The sequence below is a fragment of the Lontra canadensis genome, unplaced genomic scaffold, assembly GCF_010015895.1.
Source record: "Lontra canadensis isolate GAN:19392208 unplaced genomic scaffold, GSC_riverotter_1.0 scaffold12, whole genome shotgun sequence".
In the NCBI taxonomy this organism is placed as follows: domain Eukaryota; kingdom Metazoa; phylum Chordata; class Mammalia; order Carnivora; family Mustelidae; genus Lontra; species Lontra canadensis.
The window spans coordinates 10016363-10038741 of record NW_022631006.1 but is presented as its reverse complement, the minus strand read 5'-3'; the positions used below and the strand labels follow the sequence as shown (position 1 = coordinate 10038741).

Below are 22379 nucleotides of genomic sequence, written 5' to 3'. Positions count from 1 at the left end.
CAAAAAAAAAAAAAAAAAAAAGAAATCAGTGGGGAGGAGTCAAGATGGCAGAGAAGTAGCAGGCTGAGACTACTTCAGGTAGCGGGAGATCAGCTAGATAGCTTATCTAAAGATTGCAAACACCTATAAATCCAACGGGAGATCGAAGAGAAGAAGAACAGCAATTCTAGAAACAGAAAATCAACCACTTTCTGAAAGGTAGGACTGGCAGAGAAGTGAATCCAAAGCGACGGGAAGATAGACTGCGGGGGGAGGGGCCGGCTCCCGGCAAGCGGCGGAGCAACGGACCACAAAATCAGGACTTTTAAAAGTCTGTTCCACTGAAGGACATCGCTCCAGAGGCTAAACCGGGGTGAAGCCCACGCGGAGTCAGCATGGCCTCAGGTCCCGAAGGGTAACAAAAGGATCGGGGGTGTCTGAGTGTCGCAGAGCTTACAGGTATTAGAACAGGGAAGCCGGCTACAGAGACAGCCAAGGAGTGAGCTCACAGCTCGGAGTTACCTTGAACTGGTCGCAGGCTCGGTGAGCTTGGAGCACGGCCGGAGGCCAGGGTGACGGGAGTAATTGGGCGTTGTTCTCTGAGGGCACACTGAGGAGTGGGGCCCCGGGTGCTCGGCTCCTCCGAGCCAGAGACTGGGAGGCCGCCATCTTCATTCCCGTCCTCCGGAACTCTACGGAAAGCGCTCAGGGAACAAAAGCTCCCGGAAAGCCAACCCGAGCGGATTACCCAGCCTGGCCCCTGGTAAGGGCGGTGCAACTCCGCCTGGGGCAAAGACACTTGAGAATCATTACAACAGCCCCCTCCCGCAGAAGAGCAACAAGAAATCCAGCCAGGACCAAGTTCACCTGCCAAGGAGTATAGTTTCAATACCAAGGAGAGCAGCGGAATTCCAGAGGAGGAGAAAGCAAAGCACGGAACTCATGGCTTTCCTCCCATGATTCTTCAGCCTTGCAGTTAATTTAATTTTTTTTTCTTTTTCAATTTTTTTTTCTCTTCTTCTGCTAATTTTTTTTTAACTTTTACCCTTTTCTTTTTTAACTTTTTTTAGCTAGTTTATCTAATATATATGTTTTTTTCCTTTCTATATTTTTTCATTATTCATTTTCTTTTTTTAATTGTTTCATTTTTTTTTCTTTCTGAACCTCTTTTTATCCCCTTTTTCCCCCCTCACGATTTGGGATCTCTTCTGATTTGGTTTAAGCATATTTTCCTGGGGTTGTTGCCAGTATTTTACTTTTAGTATTTTACTTGCTCCTTCATATACTCTTATCTGGACAAAATGACAAGGCGGAAAAACTCACCACAAAAAAAAGAACAAGAGGCAGTACCAAAGGCTAGGGACCTAATCAATACAGACATTGGTAATATGTCAGATCTAGAGTTCAGAATGACGATTCTCAAGGTTCTAGCCGGGCTCGAAAAAGGCATGGAAGATACTAGAGAAACGCTCTTGGGAGATATAAAAGCCCTTTCTGGAGAAATAAAAGAACTAAAATCTAACCAAGTTGAAATCAAAAAAGGAATTAATGAGGTACAATAAAAAATGGAGGCTCTCACTGCTAGGATAAATGAGGCAGAAGAAAGAATAAGCGATATAGAAGACCAAATGACAGAGAATAAAGAAGCTGAGCTAAAGAAGGACAAACAGCTACTGGACCACGAGGGGAGAATTTGAGAGATAAGTGACACCATAAGATGAAACAACATTAGAATAATTGGGATTCCAGAAGAAGAAGAAAGAGAGGGGAGCAGAAGGTATATTGGAGAGAATTATTGGAGAGAATTTCCCCAATGTGGCAAAGGGAACAAGCATCAAAATCCAGGAGGTTCAGAGAACCCCCCTCAAAATCAATAAGAATAGGTCCACACCCCATCACGTAGTAGTAAAATTTACAAGTCTTAGCAACAAAGAGAAAATCCTGAAAGCAGCCCGGGAAAAGATGTCTGTAACATACAATGGTAAAAATATTAGATTGGCAGCAGACTTATCCACAGAGACCTAGCAGGCCAGAAAGAGCTGGCATGATATATTCAGAGCACTAAACGAGAAAAACATGCAGCCAAGAATACTATATCCAGCTAGGCTATCATTGAAAATAGAAGGAGAGATTAAAAGCTTCCAGGACAAACAAAAACTGAAAGAATTTGCAAACACCAAACCGGCTCTACAGGAAATATTGAAAGGGGTCCTCTAAGCAAAGAGAGACCCTAAAAGTAGTAGATCAGAAAGGAACAGAGACAATATACAATAACAGTCACCTTACAGGCAATACAATGGCACTAAATTCATATCTCTCAATAGTTACCCTGAATGTTAATGGGCTAAATGCCCCAATCAAAAGACACAGGGTATCAGAATGGATAAAAAAACAAAACCCATCTATATGTTGCCTACAAGAAACTCATTTTAAACCTGAAGACACCTCCAGATTTAAAGTGAGGGGGTGGAAAACAATTTACCATGCTAATGGACATCAGAAGAAAGCAGGAGTGGCAATCCTTCTATCAGATCAATTAGATTTTAAGCCAAAGACTATAATAAGAGATGAGGAAGGACACTATATCATACTCAAAGGATCTGTCCAACAAGAAGATCTAACAATTTTAAATATCTATGCCCCTAACGTGGGAGCAGCCAACTGTATAAACCAATTAATAACAAAATCAAAGAAACACATCAACAATCATACAATAATAGTAAGGGACTTTAACAGTCCCCTCACTGAAATGGACAGATCATCCAAGCAAAAGATCAACAAGGAAATAAAGGCCTTAAGTGACACACTGGACCAGATGGACATCACAGATATATTCAGAACATTTCATCCCAAAGCAAAGAATACACATTCTTCTCTAGTGCACATGGAACATTCTCCAGAATAGATCACATCCTCGGTCCTAAATCAGGTCTCAACCGGTATCAAAAGATTGGGATCATTCCCTGCATATTTTCAGACCACAATGCTCTGAAGCTAGAACTCAATCACAAGAGGAAATTTGGAAAGAACCCAAATACATGGAGACTAAACAGCATCCTTCTAAAGAATGAATGGGTCAACCAGGAAATTAAAGAAGAATTGAAAAAAGTCATGGAAACAAATGATAATGAAAACACAACGGTTCAAAATCTGTGGCACACAACAAAGGCAGTCCTGAGAGGAAAATATACAGCGGTACAAGCCTTTCTCAAGAAACAAGAAAGGTCTCAGGTACACAACCTAACCCTACACCTAAAGGTGCTGAAGAAAGAACAAGAAAGAAACCCTAAACCCAGCAGGAGAAGAGAAATCATAAAGATCAGAGCAGAAATCAATGAAATAGAAACCAAAAAAACAATAGAACAAATCAACGAAACTAAGTGCTGGTTCTTTGAAAGAATTAATAAGATTGATAAACCCCTGGCCAGACTTATCAAAGAGAAAAGACCCAAATAAATAAAATCATGAATGAAAGAGGAGAGATCACAACGAACACCAAAGAAATACAGACAATTATAAGAACATACTATGAGCAACTCTACGCCAACAAATTTGACAATCTGGAAGAAATGGATGCATTCCTAGAGACATATAAACTACCACATCTGAACCAGGAAGAAATAGAAAACCTGAACAGACCCATAACCAGTAAGGAGATTGAAACAGTCATCAAAAATCTCCAAACAAACAAAAGCCCAGGGCCAGACGGCTTCCCGGGGGAATTCTACCAAACATTTAAAGAAGAACTAATTCCTATTCTACTGAAATTGTTCCAAAAAATAGAAATGGAAGGAAAACTTCCAAACTCATTTCATGAGGCCAGCATCACCTTGATCCCAAAACCAGACAAGGATCCCATCAAAAAAGAGAACTACAGACCAATATCCTTGATGAACACAGATGTGAAAATTCTCACCAAAATACTAGCCAATAGGATTCAACAGTACATTAAAAGGATTATTCAGCACGACCAAGTGGGATTTATTCCAGGGCTGCAAGGTTGGTTCAACATCCACAAATCAATCAATGTGATACAACACATTAATAAAAGAAAGAACAAGAACCATATGATACTCTCCATAGATGCTGAAAAAGCATTTGACAAAGTACAGCATCCCTTCCAGATCAAAACTCTTCAAAGTGTAGGGATAGAGGGACATACCTCAATATTATCAAAGCCATCTATGAAAAACCCACTGCAAATATCATTCTCAATGGAGAAAAACTGAAAGCTTTTCTGCTAAGGTCAGGAACACGGCAGGGATGTCCATTATCACCACAGCTATTCAACATAGTACTAGAAGTCCTAGCCTCAGCAATCAGACAACAAAACGAAATTATAGGCATCCAAATCGGCAAAGAAGAAGCCAAACTATCACTCTTCGCAGATGATATGATACTATATGTGGAAAACCCAAAAGACTCCACTCCAAAACTGCTAGAACTTGTACAGGAATTCAGTAAAGTGTCAGGATATAAAATCAATGCACAGAAATCAGTTGCATTTCTCTACACCAACAAGACAGAAGAAAGAAATTAAGGAGTCCATCCCATTTACAATTGCACCCAAAACTATAAGATACCTAGGAATAAACCTAACCAAAGAGACTAAGAATCTATACACAGAAAACTATCAAGTACTCATGAAAGAAATTGAGGAAGACACAAAGAAATGGAAAAATGTTCCATGCTCCTGGATTGGAAGAATAAATATTGTGAAAATGTCTATGCTACCTAAAGCAATCTACACATTTAATGCAATTCCTATCAAAGTACCATCCATTTTTTTCAAAGAAATGGAACAAATAATCCTAAAATTTATATGGAACCAGAAAAGACCGCAAATAGCCAAAGGAATATTGAAAAAGAAAGCCAAAGTTGGTGGCATCACAATTCCGGACTTCAAGCTCTACTACAAAGCTGTCATCATCAAGACAGCATGGTACTGGCACAAAAACAGACACATAGATCCATGGAACAGAATAGAGAGCCCAGAAATAGACCCTCAACTCTATGGTCAACTAATCTTCGACAAAGCAGGAAAAAATGTCCAATGGAAAAAAGACAACCTTTTCAATAAATGGTGTTGGGAAAATTGGACAGCCACATGCAGAAAAATGAAATTGGATCATTTCCTTACACCACACACGAAAATAGACTCAAAATGGATGAAAGACCTCAATGTGAGAAAGGAATCCATCAAAATCCTTGAGGAGAACACAGGCAGCAACCTCTTCGACCTCAGCCACAGCAACATCTTCCTAGGAACATCGCCAAAGGCAAGGGAAGCAAGGGCAAAAATGAACTATTGGGATTTTATCAAGATCAAAAGCTTTTGCACAGCAAAGGAAACAGTTAACAAAACCAAAAGACAACTGACAGAATGGGAGAAGATATTTGCAAACGACATATCAGATAAAGGGCTAGTGTCCAAAATCTATAAAGAGCTTAGCAAACTCAACACCCAAAGAACAAATAATCCAATCAAGAAATGGGCAGAAGACATGAACAGACATTTCTACAAAGAAGACATCCAGATGGCCAACAGACACATGAAAAAGTGCTCCACATCACTCGGCATCAGGGAAATACAAATCAAAACCACAATGAGATATCACCTCACACCAGTCAGAATGGCTAAAATTAACAAGTCAGGAAATGACAGATGCTGGCGAGGTTGTGGAGAAAGGGGAACCCTCCTACACTGTTGGTGGGAATGCAAGCTAGTGCAACCACTCTGGAAGACAGCATGGTGGTTCCTCAAAATGTTGAAAATAGAACTACCCTATGACCCAGCAATTGCACTGCTGGGTATTTACCCTAAAGATACAAACGTAGTGATCCGAAGGGGCACGTGCTCCTGAATGTTTATAGCAGCAATGTCTACAATAGCCAAACTATGGAAAGAACCTAGATGTCCATCAACAGATGAATGGATAAAGAAGATGTGGTATATATGCACAATGGAATACTATGCAGCCATCAAAAGAAATGAAATCTTGCCATTTGCGACGATTTGGATGGAACTAGAGGGTATCATGCTTAGCGAAATAAGTCAATTGGAGAAAGACAACTATCATATGATCTCCCTGATATGAGGGAGAGGAGATGCAACATGGGGGGTTAAGGAGGTAGGAGAAGAGTAAATGAAACAAGATGGGATTGGCAGGGAGACAAACCATAAGTGACTCTTAATCTCACAGAACAAACTGAGGGTTGATGGGGGGAGGGAGGTTGGGAGGGGGGGTGGGGTTATGGACATTGGGGAGGGTATGTGCTATGGTGAGTGCTGTGAAATGTGTATACCTGGCGATTCACAGACCTGTACTCCTGGGGATAAAAATATATTATATGTTTATAAAAAATAAAATAAAAAAAAGAAATCAATGGAAATCATTTTAATAATGTATTTTATTTAAACCAATACATCCCAAATATTATTTCAAAATATAATTTGAAAGTGTAATAAGGTATTTTCCTTACTTTTTTTCATACCACATATTTGAAATCCAGTGCAAATTTTCCATTTACAGCACGTCTTAATTCAGACCAACCATTTTCCAAGGGCTTAAGAGCCACATGCGTCTTGAGGCTACCCTCTGGATAGTCCAGGTTGGGACAGTGCAGGACCCTAGCTTTCCATATAATCCTGTAAAGCACAGAAAGCAAAACCTCCTCTTTAAAAATGTATTTCTAGCGGCACCTGGGTGGCTCAGTGGGTTAAAACCTCCGCCTTCGGCTTGGGTTGTGATCCCAGGGTCCTGGGATCGAGCCCCACATTGGGATCTCTGCTCAGCAGGATGCTTGCTTCCTCCTCTCTCTCTCTCTCTCTCTCTGCCTGCCTCTCTACCTACTTGTGATCTCTGCCTGTCAAATAAATAAATAAAATCTTTTTAAAAAATGTATTTCTACTGTAACTATTTATATAACATTTAAGAAATCTAGTCTTCGTTTTACTGATGTTATCCCTAGCACATGTAATAGATGCTTAAATATTTGCTGAACTGAAATTAACTTGGGCCTGCAGCCCAGGGTTATGTTTGGCTGGGTCGCCCCTGTTTTTTTCAGTATGAGAAAAGTGTTTTCTCAGTTTAAAAGAAAGTGGCAAGATCCTGGCTACTTGCCAGGAAGTCCTGCAACTTTTTTTTATAAAGGCCTAATTGCTCCGACATTTTGTTATTCTAATAATGAACATAAATCTTGAAGCCTGGAGTGTCCATAAGGAAAAGCCTGATGTATTTCCTTCTGATGCTGTAATTAAAATGTGTACATTTAATTCTAATTAAGGACCTAGCAGTGAATAAGTAATGCTTTAATTTACATGGTGTACAATGATGTCAGTCCAAATCTTTGAGCTTTCTTTGCAGTTAAAGCAACTGTTTGACTAATACAAAAGGATTATTCTTCTAGTCTGGTGCTTCTCAACTTGGGGTAATTTTGCCCTCCAGGGGACATTTGGCAGGGTCTGAAGATATTTTTTGGTTGTCATGACTGGGAAGAGTGCTGTTGGCTTTTAATGGGTCTCAGAAGCTGCTAAACATCCTGCAGGACACGGGATAACGTCCCACAACAAAGAATCCTCTGGTCTCAAACGTCATTGGTGCCAAGGTTGAGAAATCCTGTTCTGGTCCCAAGTTAGATTCCTTCTCTTCCTTCTTCCTGTGTTTTCCACCATAAAAACAATTAAAATCATTAAGAAGTTCCTTGTTCCATTTCCCAGAGCAATCAGTATTAGCAATTTGTTTTTCATTCTTTTAATTGTTGTCTTTATGACTTTAATCAAAGTGGTTCTCAATCCTGAAATAAAATCTTTTCTTAAAAAAGAAAAAAGGGGGGGCACCTGGGTGGCTCAGTCAGATAAGCATTTGCCTTCAGCTTAGGCCATGATCTCAGGGCTTTTTAAAAATACAGAAGTCCAGGGATGCCTGGGTGGCTCAGTCAGTTGGGTGTCCTGCTGCTTGGTTTTGTCTCCAGTTGTGGTTTCTGGGTGGTGGGATTGAGCCCTGTGTCGGGCCGTGTGCTCTGCATAGATTCTGCTTGTGTCTCTCCCTCCCCACGACCACCACCCCCTCCCCCTGCTTCTACTCTCTCTCTCTCTCTCTCTCTCTCTCTAAAATAAATAAATAAATAATAAATAAATAAATAAATAAATAAAATCTTTTAAAAAATTATATAGCAATCCAAGCTACAGCCCAAGATTCTGATTTAATTCATCTGGGGTGGTTTATATATTTAAAGCTTCTAGATCATTCTAACATGCAGGCAGAGTTGAAAACCCCTGATATACATACTTTTTTGTTTTTGATTTATCATCTTAGGTAATTTTTGTTTCTCCATTAGAAAAGCTGAGAGCGATTCAATACTCTGCCTTCATCCCTCTCCTTTTTCTTTCTCCAAATTGTAGCTATTCCATTGTTTTCACATATTTCAGTTTTATATATGTTTATGCCCTTATAGTCTATGTTTTGTATATGGATTAATTACAAAAATTTAAAACTTTTCACCAGTATTTACAATTACCTGGCTATGTAAATGTGTAAATCTCCGTTTTCATGGGCCTTGCTATCTACTGACTAATGCTGGTCTGAGTTTTGTTCCTTTGTAAGTAACTTGTTTTTTCTTACTAGAAACTTTCAGGACTCTCTCTTTTCCCTTGGAGTTCTGAAATTTCACTTGTATGTGCCCGAGCATCCAGTGGGTTCTTTCAGATGAAGACTCATAACTCTCCACTCTAGGAAATTTGTTTCCTATTTAATTTTTTTCCCTTCTCTTGTCTTTTTTTCTTTTTCTTTTGTCCTTCTGAAACTCCTACTAAATGAATGTTGAACTTCTTTGTCTTTACCCATACCTTTTAATTTGTCTCATATTTCCTAGCTTTGTCTTTTTACTCTATCCCTCTCAAGAATATCCCCAGATTTATGTTCTCACTCACCAACTTAGTCTTTCAGCCATGCTCATTTTGTAATTCTGGATGTCCATTACTTTTCCTTATTTCAATGTAGTATTTGAACTTCTCAGAACATTTTCTTACTCAAATTCCTCTTTTTCTCCCCACAATAGCCAGTGTTTATTTTATGGATACAGTGTATTTTCTTTCTTTTTCTTTTTTGGTGGGAAAGAAGAGGGAGAATAACAATTAGAAATTTTACATTAGTTTCTGTTACCTGAATAATCTCTGTTCTCTCTATGGCATATTGTCCATTTGGCTAACTTGACTTTTCTCTTCCATGAGGTTGGTTTTCCTACTTTGTCTGGCAATCACTGGTTGCCAGACTTGCAGAGAATGAGGTGGTATTGTGTAAACCTGGATCATTTCCTCAAAGTTGTGTTGATCTGTTTCACCAATAGACCTCTTCCTTAAAAGGGAAGCCCTTTCTGTTTCCTATTTGTTGCCATCCAACAGGCTATGTATTTTATTAATTTATCAACTGCCTTCTTAGGACAGAGATTTTTGTTTTCTATGCTGCTGACACATTGTAGTAGCCCAATAAATAGTCTTTTGTGAATGAATGAATGAATGAATGAATGAATGCTTTTGTAAGCAGGCAGGTGGATTCACTGGCAGCGCCCTCTGAAGAGTGAGGAGCTGACAGATGGCTGGGAGTATCCCACAAGTCACAGCTAGGAGGGCTTCACTCTGGGAGGGGTTCATTCCTGCACATGACTGCCTCTCCTCTCCATTTCTCCCACATAGTATCTGATGGGAGGTGTGAAGGTGCCTCTGTTTCTGCACACCTTCCATCTCAGGTCCTAGCCTCACAAGAGGCTCTTCCTGGGAAGGTTTTCATTGACAGTGGTGCTGGCAGGTGTATCTTTTCCAGGAAGATGCAGGGAGGATGTGCTTTCCATCTGCTCTAGCTGTTCCAGCCTGTTCTTTTTTAAAGATTTTTTTTTTTTTGGACAGGGAGAGAGGGATCACAAGTAGGCAGAGAGGCAGGCAGAGAGAGAGGAAGGGAAGCAGGCTCCCCACTGAGCAGAGAGCCCGATGTGGGGCTTGATCCCAGGACCCGATATCATGACCTGAGCTGAAGGCAGAGGCTTAACCCACTGAGGCACCCAGCTGCCCCCAGTCCATTCTTTTTTTTTTTTTTTAAGATATTATTTATTTATTTGACAGGGAGAGAGAGAGATCACAAGCAGGCAGAGAGAGAGGAGGAAGCAGGATCCCCGCTGAGCAGAGAGCCCGATGCGGGTCTCGATCCCAGGACCCTGGGATCATGACCTGAGCTGAAGGCAGAGGCTTTAACCCACTGAGCCACCCAGGTGCCCCGCCCCCAGTCCATTCTTAAGACAGTTCTTTAATGAGATGCCCTGGTCGGGACTTCTGGTGTCTCAGGCAACAGCTTTTTTGGTGGTCATTTCTCCACCAGTCTGTCTTTTTTCTGTGTTTCAGCAATTCTTCAAGGTAGTGGCCCTCTGTTTTTTGTTTTTCTTGCACTGTGAGAGTTCGGTCACTTAAAAATGGTATCTTTTCTGCATGCCTGTGGCAAACTTTGGGTGAAAGGAGAACAGGCAGGTGCATATATATCTCTTGGTTTGAACTAGAAGTGTCCAGTGGATTTGCCACTCTGAATGGTAATTATATTCCAAAAGTTATTTTCGAGGAATTCTAATTTATAGATGACCTGAAATAATATGACTAAACCAGTAGTGCCACATGCTAGTCAACAATAAAGTGTTCTAGTCAACAGTAAAATAATTCTGAGATCAGGTCCTTTCTACATTTCTTCTAATGTTTAAATGTCTTTTTCTCAGGGTGCCTGGGTGGCTCAGTGGGTTAAGCCTCTGCCTTCGGCTCAGGTCATGATCTCAGGGTCCTGGGTTGGAGCCCTGTCGGGCTCTCTGTTCGGCAGGGAGCTTCCCCCTCTCTCTGCCTGCTGCTCTGCCTACTTATGATTTCTCTCTCTGCCAAATAAATAAATAAAATCTTTAAAAATAAATAAATAAGTGTCTTTTTCTCAAAAAACAAAAAAGGCAAAAAACAGAACTCCCCCCCCCACACACACACACAGAAAACAAACTGATAATGATAATAGATCGTAGTGGGATTTTACTTAATGTTCTAACCCAACAAAGGTAAACACTTTGTAATCCTTTCTTTAAATTTAATTTAATTTATTTATTTATTTGTCAGAGAGAGAGAGAGCACAAGGAGGCAGAGTGGCAGGCAGAGGCAGAGAGAGAAGCAGGCTCCCCACTGAGCAAGGAGCCCAATGCGAAACTCCATCCCAGGACCCTGGGATCATGACCTGAGCCAAAGGCAGCCACTTAAACAACTGAGCCACTCAGGCATCCCAACACTTTGTAATCCTATGTCAGGATTTTTTGTTTTTTGTTTTTGCTTTGCAGGTATACAAAATTCATAAGTCTGGGCTGCTTAACTGAATTATTCTTAGTTTGATTTAACTAAGTTTTTCTTTAAGTGTATAAAAAACTTCTGTGTTTAATTTGGGGCTGGGGAGTTCAGTAAATCAATTTTTAGAAGCATTAATGGTTACTTTTTGCATAATAAGGCTTTTGCAGATATGCTGAAAGTGAATAAGACCTTGAAAAGCCTCAACATCGAATCCAATTTCATCACTGGGACTGGGATCCTGGCCCTGGTGGAGGCATTGAGAGAGAATGACACCCTGACCGAGATCAAGATCGACAACCAGGTATGACTCACAGGGTGCATGTGAACTGGGGAGCCACACGGCAGTGAGTTCAAAGTCAAATTCTGTGACTCAATTTGATGTTCTGGCTTTCCTGTAAGTTACAACATCTGGGGTCCTGTGGAGTGTGTGTGAGAGCGCATGTCAGTAACAAAATATGACATTCGGTAAGACAGAAAGGGCCAGCTCTCCCCCAGTCCTTGGCTAGTCAGACACCAGGGGAGACAGGAGGTGGGGCCAGAAGTGTTGACAGCCATCACCACCCTTGCCTCCCACCAGGAATCTCAGCCAGTCCTGTTCCAGCCTTGCTGTTGCATCTCACTGGGGCTGTGGCAGATTGGCCATACCCAGAAACAGACTTCTTGCTCTCAGTTGGAGGTTGCCAGAGCTGGGGGGGAAAAAAAACAACAAAAAACGAGCAGACCTGGACTCCTGAAGTTTGGGGCTGGCTGTTGAGCCTGTTTGGAGGAATCCAGGTTCTAGAAGATGGTCTGGCTTAGAGGAGCAGGCCACACCCACAGTGCAGTCACAGTCTCAGCTCTGTTGCTGTGTCTCTTAGGTTCCCATCAACAGCCAAAGCAAGCTGCTTGTCCCTACGGCCACATCCTCCCAGATCCCGAAGACCTTTTCCCAGCATCCACCTGCCATGTTTCTACTTGCTCTGCAGCCTTCAACTGGCTCCTGCTGTTGGACAGCAATTCTCAATTCTCAGCACCATGCTGTGCCCTGCCCCTTTCCATACAGGGAACTGTCTGCCATGAGACTCAGTGATTCTGAAAGGCCTAGGCACTGTTTAGTGGGAAGAAAGGACCCTGCAATGAAACAGTTCTCCTATGGAGTGGTGGCAGGGACCGTGGGGGGAGCACTTGCTGAGAGTGCCCCCTGCATGTCTGGAAATTCCCCAGTCTAACAGCTGATAGAGCTCCAGGATTGTACCCAGGACTTATTCCTTAAGTCTGGAAACCCCCCATGAATAGGTCCCATGAATAACTCTACTTCCCTTTTTTTGGCTAATGAGGACTTGTGGGCTGCTGCAGTGCAGTCTTCCTCCCCTCCACTCCTCCAGAGGCTTGCTGCTGGGGGACCAGGGGAACATACAGAAGACAGGCACTCCTTTCCTCTCACCCTCCCCAGAAGGGATGCATCCCTAAAGCAGCTTTCCCAAAGGACGATATGTGAAGGGGGTATGCACACCCAGCCATACACCCTCAGGAAGCTCGAAGCCGTTATCCTGGTGTGTGTCCAGCTGCTAGTACATTTAAGAAGAGGATTTGTCAGGGAGTGAGAGACTGGGGAAATGAGCCAGAGAGAAATATGAACTGAGAGAAAAGCAGGGATAGCTCAGGAATATTTACCAAATGAACTAGTATTAGGAAGAAGTGAAATGAGCTCTTAAAATATTATTTCCAGGACATCTACGACAGAGGTGGATATGTGTATTTAACTTCTTATGTTGGTTTAGGTCATTATGAAACCCCATATCTGACCTAATGTTCCAGATACTGTGTTCCTGATTTCTTGTAAGATACCACCTGGTTAAGATGGCCATTTAAAATATAGTTAAATTTGAATTTCAGATAAATGACAAATGATTATTAGTATAAGTATGTACCATGGAATATTTGGGACACACTATACTAAAAAAAAAAAAAAATATATATATATATATATATATATATATATATATATATCTTTTTATTTATTGAAATTATTTGTTATTATTAATCAAAATTCAGGTTTAACTAACTGTTCTGTATTTTTATTTGCTAAACCTGGCAACCTGACATCTGATGAATGAGATGGAATCCCAAACATTGAGAATAGAGAAGCTTTTCATAATGCATGTGAAGATGATCCTGAAATACAAAGCCTGAATTTGCTGTCTTAAATCTCCTTACATCAACCTTATCACCCTTCTTCAGTCCTCTGGGATGGAAGCATGTCACTTTTCCACTTTATTCCCCAATATGCCTCTGAAATAGCTTCTTTGCATTTGTGATGAGGATTGAGACTTTCTAGAGAAACTGGAAAAATTCTTTGCTTTATTCCAAGAAAGAGGAAATTCAGAGTCAGAACTTGATTTCCATCCAAATTTTGTTTATTGACTCATAGGCTATTAGAAGTAGACCTCAGTTTCCTCATCTGTGTAATGAAGGGTTTGAAATAAAATAATCTGTAAGACCGTTTGGTCTCAGCAGCTCAGACCAATTTAGCATCCTTTGGAGTGGGCAGCTGCCCCGAAATGATGGCCTGCTGAGAACCCGTCATTGGGGCAGGCTGCCGTGGCTAGGCTCCAGGTAAATAGGTAATGATTTAATCAGATGCTCCATGTGAGAGGAACAATCGGTGACGCATATTAATGAAACAGATGGGTAACTGCTAAATAAATTTGAGTAAACAAAAAAGGTCATTTGAAAAAAAAAAAGAAGAAATGTATGTTTAAACTTTTATTTCCCTTCTCCTTTGTATTTAATGACTTATAAAGAGGAAACAAACAAATTATAAGAAATTTAGACCTCCATTTGTTGCCCTGGGTTTATATAACACAAAAGACCTCAAATAAAAAGACTCAGGCTGAGAAAGAAGGATGCCCTATGTTACATTACTTTCTCCCCTCCATTTTCAGCCCCTCCCCAGTATGCTTTTCTGCAGCTCCTACATCCCTTATATAGCCAGCAGCAAACCCATCCTGCATGTTACCCAAGCACAGGACTCCCAAGGCGTGAGAATTGTGAGGGGTAGTAAAGGGACTTTTATGTCATGCCTCCCCATCAGCCACATCCAGCATGAGCTCCTTCTGCCCTTGGATAGCACTACTTGGCTCAATTCAGGGGCATAGGACATAGCTAAGGGGGCCCCAACCATAGCTCAGGTCTCAATCTTTAGCACAGCCCACTATTCTAAAGCATGTTGTGAGCTAAAGTTGTTCATGGAACTATGAGGTCAGGATCCCTTTTTTGCTGCCTCTCCCTCCTATTAGCCTGGAATGCTAAGCTCTAAACTGGATACCCAGAGTTGTTATTGTCTGACTGGAAATACCACATTTTGTTAATTTCTTGGGGGAGAGACTGGTTTGACAGGTTGCTGGGTGAAAAGAAAGAAAAGGAGCAAAGGATTAAACCTTTGGACTCACCTAGAACACAAAAGTTTTTCCCTAAACTTTTCTCCTTCATCTACTCAATACTTAAATTTTCCAAATTTAAAAGGTATATTTTAAAATATAATAAAAATATAACAAACAATCAAAACTGCAGGATCCTGGGGTGCCTGGGTGGCTCAGTGGGTTAAAGCCTCGGCCTTCAGCTCAGGTCTTGATCCCAGGGTCCTGGGATCGAGCCGCGCATCGGGCTCTCTGCTCAGCAGGGAGCCTGCTTCCTCCTCTCTCTCTGCCTACTTGTGATCTCTGTCTGTCAAATAAATAAATAAAATCTTAAAAAAAAAAAATTAAACTGCAGGATCCTGGCACAGAAATAGACTTGGCAGAACAGTGGATTCCAGAAACACATCCAAGTACACCTGAGAATTTTGTATCGAAGTTCCTGTGAGGAAAGGATAAAGTAGAAGATAGTGGGACAATTTCATTAGCATTTTCAAACAAGATTAAGTTGGGGCTCTATCTTGACTCTTATACTTAAATTCATTCCAGATGAAATGAAGATTTAAATATGAAAATATGTGGAATCATAAAATGTAAGAAGTTAGAAGGTTTTCTGATAGAAGAGATCAAAAGAGCCTTCCTAAACATGATGTAAAATCTAGGAGATTGATACAAATTTAGCCATATGAAATGAAGAGAATCAAAAAGAAAGTCAAAAGACAAACTTAACAACACATTTGACAGAAGGGTAATTTCCTAATATATAAGAAACTTACAAATTAATAACAAGAAAAAAGGAACCACAGGCTGGTAAAAAAAGAAAATACACAAATGACAGAGATTGGTATTTTCTTATTTATTTATTTATTTATTTGACAGACGGAGATCACAAGTAGGCAGAGAGGCAGGCAGAGAGGCAGGCAGAGAGAGAGGGGGAAGCAGGCTCCCCACTGAGCAAAGAGCCCCATGCGGGACTCGATCCCAGGACCCTGAGATCATGACCTGAGCTGAAGGCAGAGGCTTAGTCCACTAAGCCACCCAGGCGCCCAAGATTGGTATTTTCAAAAAAGAAATACAGATGCATAAGAAAAGTAATTGTTCTTATTCATAATTTGAGAAATGCAAATTAAGGCAATTAAATAAATACAAGTGAAATACAAATCTTCACCTGTTAGATTGACAGAGGGGGAAAAGATTGATAATATCCCGTGTTGGCCAGCGTGGGGAAAATAGTAAATCTGAAACACTGTTAGTAGGAGTAAAAAACTGTCATACTTTTGAGGGTAAGTGAGTATCAAAATTTGAAACATGTTTACTCTTGGGCCCAGCCCTAATTTGCCTTACAGGCACACTTGCAGAAATGTCCTAGGATATACTACATGTGCAAGGGAAATTCACTGCAGCATTGTTTGGAATAGTAGAAATGGCAAGCAGAAATGGAAAAATAAAAATATGTTTCAGAACAAAATGCTCATATAATCCATTTATATGAAAAAGCATACATGTACATATTAGGCAGACATATGAATGCATAGAAAATGTCTTTAAATACATACTATATGCCAAACTGGCTTTCTCTATGGGGAGTGGAAATACTGGGGGAAGGGAGCTTTTGTATTTTATACACTTCTTGTGTGCTTTTTCTAAGTAAGCCTATACTTTTTAATTTAAAAATTTTTAATAAATATATTATGGAAATTTTTTGAATTTTAATTTTTGTTAACTTTTTATTTTAAATTCCTATATTTGTATGCCCCTGGGTTTTCTTTTTAATTCTAATTGTTTTTTTCTTCTATATCTCAACTTCCAAAAAAAAAAAAACCAAACCAACCAAGAAACCTCTTTTCACCAACTTAAAAAACTTGGGGATTTATCTACAGCCCAATAACCCCTTCAGTGTTTGTTAATTCCGGTGGCTATGGTTCAAACCACAATGAAGTTTCTTCAGGAACTCCCACTGAGACGCTGGTGAGAAAGAATGGCCAGCTGGTTGATGACCTTTAATTATTTTTGGAAATGGATTCCAGAATAGAAATTTTAGTAATTGGATTGGTTGCTGTAAGACAGTTTCAACTACTTAAAAACACTCTTTGTTTTTAAAAAAGAAAAAAAAACAACTTTGTTTAAACTGTAGACACTGGGGTAAATTGGAAACACTGAATATTTCGTTTTGCTTTAATTTTACATGTGGAATCATTTTTTCCCTCATAAATAATTTGCTTAGTCTTTTCAGTTCAGCATGCCAGCAGATTTGGCTGTCTGTTGGATTTTGTTTCTAGACAAGGAGCAGGTCTCAAGTGACTGTATGGGAGAAAATATCTCCAGTGACTTTATTCCTGTCCATGTGAGACTTTTGCCCCTTTCCCTTTTTGTCCAGCAAGTAGCTTTGCATCTCTCCCATGCAAGTAACTGTTTCCTCTTTCTTCCTGATCGTCCTGTGTCTGTTCCGCACCTGTAACCAGAGGCAGCAGTTGGGAACGGCTGTGGAGATGGAAATTGCCCAGATGCTCGAGGAGAATTCAAGGATCCTCAAGTTTGGATATCAGTTTACCAAGCAAGGGCCTCGAACAAGGGTGGCAGCCGCCATCACAAAGAATAATGACCTGGGTAATGCAGCCCTAATGTGTGCTGTTAGCAATTAGAAGAGCAGGATGATGGTTTATTTCTCCACTTCAGATACGGTATCTCACAGACCTCATTCCACTGGCCTTTCCTGTCAGCCCTGGATCAAAGGCACATTGTTACGTTATTGTAGGAATTCTCATGAATTTCACAGTGTTTCGGTTTTATTGTAACATTCTCTCAAGAAGAACTGTTTGTTCTTTTTTTCCAGACAGCCTTTGATTTTTGCTTGGTTTTCTTTATGTATTTGGTTCTCCTTTCTTACACGTATTACCCTATGTTGTTATCTGCACCAGACGATGGATACAGTGACATGGAGTTTCCCAGTTCACTTATGTTTGACCCCTGACTCTGCTCTTGCACTTGGGTTTAAATACAGTTATGTCTGATACTTTGGTGATTTCCACGTGAAATAAACTAGTGGAGCTATGTTATAAAGGTTAAACTTAGAAGTAGCTTTTTCAGGTAGCCCCTCATTAATTTTTCCTGATCCTTATTCTTTGCTGAGGATCCTTGACATTTCTTCTGTTAGGATGAGAGGAGGCATATCCTGGTCAACCGCAGCACAGAAGACTGGGACAGACTGGGAAGGCTTGTGCTGGGCACAGCTCAGTCACCTGAAGCAGCATGGCAAAAGGACATTCAGGAGCAGACAGTCACTTGGCAAGCAGCCAGCCAACAGCAGAACTCTGTCCCCAGTTTGAGGTTCAGGGACAGATGCTAGCCCTTGAACATGAGAACTGGGCACAGTGTTCTACCAAGAAGCGTGCTGGCCACAGGGAGGATTTGGGTTGTAGACCAGACAGAAACCAGGAGCTGGAACCAGAAGGGGCAGGTAAAGATAAATGCACATCTCCCTGCCCAGGCATCCTCAGCCAAGATGCTGAGCCCCGGGCGAGGTAGGTTGTGTGGCCTCTAGAGGCTGGCCAGGCATATGGCAGTTCTTCCTGTGGGGAATGAGGCGAGGGGGGAGGCCCCGCAAATAGGGTTTTGGGGAAGGATAGAGAGGCAGTCAGAAGACAACTAGGAGAATGGTAGGGAGTCCGCAGCTGAACAACATGGGGACCAAAAAGAAACAGGCAAAAGAAGAGGCTGGAAGTAAATGGAAAAACGATCATGAGCCCAGGGGTGGCGGTGGTGGGCAATAGCTTTTGTCTCATTTTCTGTGGGCTGGGCTATTTAAAGTGGAGAGTTAGAGCAGGACCGCAGCCAGGGCACCTTTTCTGCGAAATCGAGGAAGGTTACAGTAACCCTTTTCTGACCCACCAGACAGGCCCGCAGGTGGAAAGGTGAAAGGGGGACATGGGTTGCAGAAACTGGGAATGGGCCATTGGGGAACCCTGATCTCTGAGTTTGCCTGCCATCTGAATCATCCCTTCCTTGGAAGCTGATACTTGGGGGGTTTTATTAAAATGGGTTTAGAAACTTGGAACATTGTTTGCAGCTCCTCCTGGTTGTCAGGCCGTAAGCAGCATTCATAGATTATAAATGTGTCGTCCTGGGGAGTTAAAGGCAGCTGGAGGTCAGATTGCACAGAGGCTGAGCTGTGCTGTGGATAAGTGACCATGGAAATACTCACAAGTTCACTGTTTCATGGGTCTATTCCGGACCTGCTACTCCGTAGAAATTTCTAACACTCAAGTTCCCAAATATCAGACATGACTTTATTTAAAATGTAAATTCCACAAGACACTAGGTAGTGAAGTAATTTCCATTTATATCATGTAGTGGGTAATTGAATATTGAAATTTAAGAAAACCATATCCTTAAACAGGTGGGATTACTGTTAGTGTGATTAATGTTGTTGGTCTGGAATTGAAGGACCATTCCTTCAATTTACCTTTTCTTTTTCCTGTCTTTATTTCTCACCTAGTTCGTAAAAAGCGAGTTGAAGGAGACCGAAGGTAAACTTCTGCAAGAGAAGGCAGAGTTGTACCATGGTGGCCATTGAAAAAGAAGCAAGCAAAAACTCTTCTCCTTCCCCGTCAGGACCATTTTACCCAAGGTTGTGCATTTCCGTTAACCACCCAGCTAATCATGTAATTGTTGTTCTTTTTTAGCACTACTTATTTATCTTGGATTTTTTAATATATACAGTTGTCTCATTTGCTCACGGGCACCTCTGGCCACTCATACCAGTGGACCTCAGCAGACCTAAGTGGGTAACAGCAATTGGAAATTACTTCACCACTTTCATATTGGGTTGTCTGGCTTTCTTATGTGAATTTTTTTTTTTTAAATCACTGAAAGGAATTTAGTATATACATGTATTTATAACTGATTACGATAGAGGCCTATCTCTGTTTACATGCATAGCTTTGAGTTAGGCTGAATACATCAGAAGTACTCTTCTGACCACATAAGAAGTTAGTATTGCCAATCTTTCACTGGATGAGAAAATGTGACTAACTTGGCACAAATTCTCCCCTACTTCCAGAAAAATCACTAAATGCACATGCCCCACTGTTTGAAGATCAGTGGAATCATCTTCCTGAAAGCAAGGCAGCATTATGATACTTTTAATACAACATCAGCAAATAAGTCTGAAATAGTAACCCATGAACGGTCTTCAAGGCAGACTTACAGGCAGCAAAATTAATCAGCACACCTACTTTTATTGATGATTCAACACAAATTCGATCTTTAACATGACTCTAATAGATAACTTTCTACAAAGCTGTTTTAAACTTTTCCAGACGTGATGGGAAATTTTTAAATTTTAGAAACAGGGCGGCTTTTAAAACAGTACATTCCTCAATAAAACAAAAATAATTGCACCTTAGTCAGAATTGTCTGATACATATGACTGAGTCATTTTGGCAAAATTTAAAAACATTTATTGCTTTGCCTTTAGTGTGACGAGATCACAGAATGAAATGTGAATGTTCCCGTTATGTATACAGACATTTGTCCATACAGCATGCTTTATCCAGACGTTTGCAGACATCAGGGGTTAAAATGGGAATGATCACTTCTCCAGATGTTTGTCATCTCAAGGACAAAGCCTGTGAATGTACAGCTGAGATGATTGTGTGGTTGTGTGCAGTAGCTTCTCATCTAGCATTGCAAGAGTATGATGCTCAACTAAGGAAACTCAGGACTTCAGCCTTTGGCTCAAGCTCCCAGGCCTCTGATGGCAGACGGTGCTTGAGGCTGTCGTTGGTGGCACTCGGACCCTGCGTCAGGCACCTCGGCTTCTCTCCCTTCTTCTCTCTTCTCCCCGCGCTTCCTTCCAACTCTTTCTCTTTTCCCTTTTGTCTGAAATCCTGAGCCTTGTAAAGGCGACCTCCCTCCACCTGGAGCTAAAGAGAGTGCTGACTCAGAAGAAGATGGGCCCAAGTCCAAAAGTGTTCAGTGACTGAGCGTTCCTGAGTTGCTCGATAGTAGTAAGACAAGCTAATGGGAAAACATTGCGTGTATTATTCCAGTTAGCTTGTAAAACGTATGGAATCTGGCTAGGAGGGAGAGCCTTCATGACATTGGCTGTTTTATCTGATTTGTAAGAACTCACATCTCTAAAATCCTTTGAGACATCTCATTTTCTTGACAATATTTGATATTTTTTTGAGGGAATAATGAGCAGAATATGTTGATAGATTTTTGAATCCTCAAATCCTTTAGCTTTTGACTATATCTCTCTCTATAAAAGACATAGTAAATACCTTTGGGTGGTTTTCAATTTGATTTTTCCTTCCCTATTCATATAGGTGTGGTATATTGGAGCCAACTCATACAGGCTTACCAAGTACTAAATTTTCTTACTTTTTTTAAAGATTTTATTCATCTGTTTGACAGAGACACAGTGAGAGAGGGAACACAAGTAGGGGGAGTGGGAGAGGGAGAAGCAGGCCTCCAGCCAAGCACGGAGCAGGGACCCCAGGCAGGGCTCGACCCCAAGACCCTAGGACAACGATCCGAGCCAAAGGCAGACGCCTAACAACGAGCCACCCAGGCACCCCTCAAGTATTAAATTTTCAAGAATTTTTGCAAATTCATTAAATACAGCCATTATTAAAAATTAAATAGCATGCACTTGAAATTAGTTTGTTTATTTTTAAAACAAAAGTAATACTCAAAACTATCTTTTAGTTTTCTTTACTCTTGAGATTCTTCAGATCTATATTGTGTCTATGTGACAGAAATTATTATCTAATGATGTGCTGTTGTGAATCTCTTCCCAACTAGAAGTTTAGGGTTTCTTGTTGGTTGTTTGAACTTGGCCATGGTGGGAGTACTTTTACTATGAAAATTAGCAAATGTTACAAATCAGATGTTTGCCCCCCTAGGTTGCTGGTTGATAAACATTCATCAGCACACCACAGGGTAGAATGTACACAGTTCCTTTTTTGTGTACACATTTTGGTTACCATGTTGCTATAGGGAAGTACCTTTCTCTTAAGTGTCTTTCTCCTGTCCCTTTAGATTTGTTGCAGATATATTATAAGTGCCAAGTCCCTGACATGCCCTTCAAGGAAGACTTTTTCCTTTCTTTTCTCTTCATTCTCTTTCTTGCCTTCACCTCTACAAAATCCTCTATCCTACAGAGTGTTCCCTGCAGCCCTAAGGACTGGGGGCTAAAGCAGTTCCTGACAAACTCTGGCAGAAAGCAAGAAAAAAAAAGTCAGAATTTGATGGTGACCATGCTGTGGTTGTTGATAGTATTAAAGCAAAATAGTGGGCTATTAACAAATCTTAGTCCTGTTTTTAGCTAGTGAAATAGTTGGGTCACAGGCAATAGAGTTTATAAAATCAAATATTTATTACTAATCAGTTTATCTTTTCATTAATTGTGTTTTTAAAGTAGCTTGAAAGGTGACATTTCCGTAAGTATTCACATATTAAATGTTGGAAAATAAACTTACATTTTGGGGACCCTATAAATCATTGAATTAGCCCAGGACTTCATTTCCCCATTTGCCCAAAGTGTGTAAGTAGAAGCTTTTTCATAATCCTGCACATGATTAACCCCTTACCATCCATCATGGTGGTGCATAAGGTATATAAAATATTTTTATATGTGTGCATTT

General features: G+C 40.7%; 1 protein-coding gene across 2 annotated transcripts in view; it reads left to right on the top strand.

Annotated features, from left to right (window-relative positions):
- Positions 1 to 20134, top strand: part of TMOD2 (tropomodulin 2) — a 54330-nt gene extending 34196 nt beyond the window's left edge. For both annotated transcript variants that reach the window (XM_032856474.1, XM_032856472.1), the window contains exons 8-10: positions 11493 to 11636; positions 17193 to 17337; positions 19226 to 20134. In XM_032856474.1, coding sequence (XP_032712365.1) covers positions 11493 to 11636; positions 17193 to 17337; positions 19226 to 19260 — 324 coding nt within the window. In that variant the 3' untranslated portion in view covers positions 19261 to 20134. The remainder of the gene's footprint in view (positions 1 to 11492; positions 11637 to 17192; positions 17338 to 19225) is intronic.
- Positions 20135 to 22379: the final 2245 nt, after the last annotated feature.